Source organism: Populus euphratica, unplaced genomic scaffold, assembly GCF_000495115.2.
Source record: "Populus euphratica unplaced genomic scaffold, PopEup_1.0 scaffold609.1, whole genome shotgun sequence".
Taxonomy (NCBI): Eukaryota; Viridiplantae; Streptophyta; class Magnoliopsida; order Malpighiales; family Salicaceae; genus Populus; species Populus euphratica.
Window position 1 is genome coordinate 168,648 of NW_011500201.1, and position 4,607 is coordinate 173,254.

At 35.7% G+C, this 4,607-nt stretch overlaps 1 protein-coding gene across 1 annotated transcript; it reads right to left on the minus strand.

Annotated features, from left to right (window-relative positions):
• Positions 1-708: 708 nt before the first annotated feature.
• Positions 709-4,210, minus strand: LOC105111887 (cytochrome P450 CYP82D47-like). The gene is made up of 2 exons (XM_011007361.1): positions 3,148-4,210; positions 709-1,659 (listed from the first exon to the last, which is right to left on the minus strand). The coding sequence occupies exons 1-2, from the start codon at positions 4,081-4,083 to the stop codon at positions 1,033-1,035; spliced, it is 1,563 nt and encodes a 520-aa protein (XP_011005663.1). The 5' UTR covers positions 4,084-4,210; the 3' UTR covers positions 709-1,032.
• Between the last annotated feature and the right edge of the window lie 397 nt (positions 4,211-4,607).

Consider the following 4,607-nt stretch of genomic DNA (forward strand, 5'->3'; position numbering starts at 1 on the left):
TACTGAAATAAAGTCAGATATTAAATCATCATGATGGTATATGTTTTATCAAATTTAACGAAAAGATAAAGCATTTAATGCACAAATAGTTTTTGTGCGGCTCTTATCCTTTCAATTTTAGTTGTATTTCAAGGATGTCGATTTATGAACATGGGGTTTATGCTATGGTTTCCTGATTTTGCTCCAGAGGGCTGCGTTATGCAATTGGCTGAGGCCAGCATTGAAATTATATGCATGGAGTTGTCACCTGTGGATCCCTTGCTGCTGGATGAAGGACTAAGGCACTGGCAAACCTGCAATTCAGTTGGATACGTGCTGGAATTTTGTTGTTCGTGCACAGGGTGTATGCGCCAGGCATTAACTGGAAAATGCACCCCAAGGAGCCAGTCGACAGGGTACGAGCAACTTCACTGTAGAGGTGTGCCTATAGCCGCTGATGGTTTCAGGCAAGCTCATCCTTGAGATATGGCAGTGAGACAAACAGAGCATGTTTGTGTCTGTCATGACATGAATTATCATACCTGTTAAAATTGTTTGCTTTCAGCGATTACACTCGGGGTATTATCCCTTATTTTTAGGATGTTTTAATATAAAAACCTCATGTTTGCACTCGACAGTTTGTGGCTTGATCTCTTACCCAAGATATATGCCAGCAGTTCTGTGGTAATAAAGTTGATGAACCCCTTTGGAATGCAAATAAGGCCCGACTTGACAACTCATTTCTATCCTCATTACGTAACAACCAAGATTATGTTGTGGTGAATGTTACGCATTAATTACGCAGTTTTATCTCTGATTACAAGTTTTTCATAACGTGAATAACAGTAACTGGAATACAAGATTCAAGAACAATGGACTACACTGCTGATACTATAAGATCATATTTGCAAATAGGAATCTCTAGATGTAATGAAAATGGCATTGTTAAACGAACTTGAATTATTTATTTATGCATCAATCCTATGAATTGAATGGGCACGTAAATTGAGCTTACTAGCTTGAGCATGTGATCACCCAGAGATCTTCAGCTGCTTAACATTCATATAGATTTGAGTGTAGCCTTGGGCGGAGGATGACCTCCAATGGTGTTTCCTTGGTGATAGTGATTCCAGGGCCTTCACTCATATCGATTAGAGCGTCTGAAACTGTCCCCATTTCAAAACCATGAAGCAGTCGAGCCAGTGACAAGTGCAAAACCTGGAGCGCCAAGGAAATCCCTGGGCACATTCTTCTTCCGGACCCAAATGGTACGTATTCAAAATCTTGACCCCTCACATCCAAATTGGCATGCTCCTTTAGGAACCTCTCAGGCTGAAATTCCAATGGGTTAGACCAAATGTTGGGATCGCGGTGCAACTTCCACAGGTTAACCAAAAGGCGTGTGCCCGCTGGGATGTGGAAGCCCGCTACCGTGCAATCCTCCATGGCTTGCCTTGGTGCTGAAAGCGGGGCAGCAGGGTATAGTCTCATTGTTTCCTTGACAATGGCTTGTAAGTATACAAGGCTCTTTATGTCTGTCTCGTCAACTTGCCGGTGCTTTCCTACTTGAATGTCAAGCTCATCTTGTGCCTTTTCAAGAACGTTGCGGTTGTTCAATATCAAAGATAGTGCCCATGTAAGAGTCACAAATGTCGTGTCGTGGCCACCCAAAATGAGGCTCTACAATATAAAGATTGCGTGATAATCTAAAACCATGAAATAAAAGAAAGAGACGTTGACAATATTTTCTCATCACTATTTTAATCCACTGCTGACAGCATTTCTGTTACATTATCTGTTAGTTTGCATAGGACGCAGTCGATCACTGAGATTCGTTATCAATTGTGAAGTGTAATAGTGAGCAGCTTTATAGGCCGTTTGGTAATGAAATTGAATATGTGTTTTGTTTAAAACATACAAACTATTTAATAAAAGAAAAAATATAGTTTATTATTAATGATACTCAAAGTGTTTTTACATTTGAAACACAAGGGAAGTAAAATAACCGGGAGCTGCTCTGCGTGGTTGAACTATGCTGTACTGTCCGGTGAATAATGAAACATACTACATTATTCATTAAATAAATTCACGTAAACAATGGAGGTATGCTCTACTATTCGAACTGGACTGGGTCCTATTTAGAGTTCAAAATCATTAAACCGGTCCGACACAATAATATAATTTTTTTATTTTTTTATTATATTTTATTCAAAAAATTAATATTTAACGTTATTTAATGATACTATATAAATTAGATGAAAAATACTTGACCATGTACCATTTACAAAATTTGATCGCAATCTCAAATTATAAATTGTTTAATGGAATAATAAAAAATATTTTATATAAAGTATTATTTATTTCATGATGTAATTACAATAGTTAAATTTATAATATTTAAATTAAAAATCATTAATACTAATATATATAACTTTAATTTCAATAGCATTCTTAACTAAACATATTAAATAATTTTTTATTCAATTTCAATTATAGTTTTAACTAAACATATATAAATAATAACTCAACTCCAACTAAATATATTTTTTATAAAATATTTTTTTAAATTATAACTATAAAAATTATTATAATACCAAACACCATTAGTTGAATTTTCATTATCACCTAAAATGCCTGGCCTGGCCCTACCCTCCTACTATTTAGAAACAGGCCTTCTAGATGGTAGTTAGTTCAACTTGGTTTTTTATGTTATTGCATAAAGAAAGATAATGTTGCTTTCTTGTCCTTCATCAGACACTGGCTTCAAAAATTTCATTTCTTGAGTTCATTATTAGAGTTTTGGTGATTAGTCTAACTTGATCATTTTACTTTCTTCCTGATTCAATCCAAGAAGTGCTCTCAATTTCTTTGCCCTTGTTTTCCTACTTTCTGTCTTTACTGTGAATTTGTTGTGACTATTATAATTAATGGCCTTCTTCTGGGTTTTCTGCCGAACCCCACCGCCGTATGCTCAATTGCTTTTCCCGTTTGGCGTTGTTGTGGGTTTTGTTTTATAAAATGCTTTTCATATTATTGTTTTTTTTTTTAAATCAAATTAAAGTTTTTATATATTTTTGTATGATTCTAATCTCTAATATTAAAAATAATAATTTTAGTTTTCTACGAATAAAATCATTGAACTTAATGGCAGAAATCGTAAACACTTACCAAGCAAGTGCCCTTAATTGCAGTATCAGCGTCAACAGTAGAAATCTTGCCGTCTTCCAGGTTAGAAAGCAGAACATGAATGAAATCTCTCTCCTCCTCCTTGATGCTTCCATTGAGCCTGTCTCGTCGATGATCCTCCACCCAGCTACTAAACACACGGTCTATCTCCGTTGCTGTCCTCTTCATTTTGCCTGCAAATCCCCTAACATAATCCAACCAACCAAGAAATGGAACAGCATCTGAAACCAAGAATAAACCCACTATATAGAAGAAATCTCCCAAAGCCTTTTGAAATCTCCCCGACTCCTCATCCCCGTTTGTGTCAGTACCAAAATATCGCTTCCCAGCAAGCATTCTTACTATTATGTTCATTGTCAAGTTCCCAAACTTCTCCTTCATTTCCACCAAAACATGCCCTTCATTCTTTATTGATCTGTCATGTAAATCCTTCAGAAGCAACTTAGTTTCTGTGTCCCGTACATGCTTGAGCATCTCAAGCCTGCTGTTTGAGAGAAGCTCAACCATGGTTAGCTTTCTCATATCACTCCAATATTGCCCATAAGGTGCAAAGCCGAGCATAGCATTGTCGTAGCCCATGATTTTTACTGCCAAGTATTTCGGGCGAGCAGCCAAAACCTTGTCGTTGGTAACTAAACATTCCTTCACAATTTCGCAGTTGCTCACAACCAGCACTCTACGAATTCCATGGTAGACAGAGAAGATTGGCCCGTACTTATCGGCCATCACCCCAAATGCTCTATGTAGTAGCTGGTTTGCTCCTCCAAGAAGATGCAGGTGACCGATAATTGGCCATGACCCTGCTGGCTCTGGTGGCATCTTGCCTTTTTTCTTGTTTGTCGTGGCATATTTTGTGGACAGGAAGAGAGAAATTATACCAAGAAGAACGGCATATAAGGTGATTTCTTGAAGCTCCATAAAGATTTTAATTCTTTTGATGGATCCTGTAAACAATGGATTTAGTTTGTAATGAAGGTTCAGTATGCTAATATTTATTGTTCTGCTTTTCCTTTCGATTCATCCTACGTGTATAGTTGAAGAATCATAAAAATCTTCCGATTAAGATAGATAAAGGAGCGACACTCAATTTTGGCCACAAAGGACCTGTCCTAACTTGTGGAAACGCGACGCGACAGAATTTTTTTTTTTTTTTCCTGGCTGGACAATTCCATATTTTAACTAGTACAAATCCATACATTTTTTGCGCTCTGAAATTTGAGTTTTATAGACAAAATGGTAATTAAAACTTGAAATCAAATTTTTTGATGGTTAAATCCAGAAAAATTAAAAAAATTAAAAATTTTATATTTTATATAAAAAATTTAAAAAAATCCATGTAAATATATCTTATATCTATTGTAAATAATAAAGTTTAAAATAATATTTTAAAAAAAATTTTATTTCACATTGAAAAGATAATATGTTATCTTTTTAAGTTAAAG

Excerpts from the sequence above, each read along its gene's own strand:
- LOC105111887 (XM_011007361.1), bottom strand. The coding sequence starts at position 4,083 with ATGGAGCTTCAAGAAATCACCTTATATGCCGTTCTTCTTGGTATAATT. Across the intron at positions 1,660-3,147 it reads CAATTAAGGGCACTTGCTTG|AGCCTCATTTTGGGTGGCCA; the intron begins GTAAGTGTTTAC and ends TTTATATTGTAG.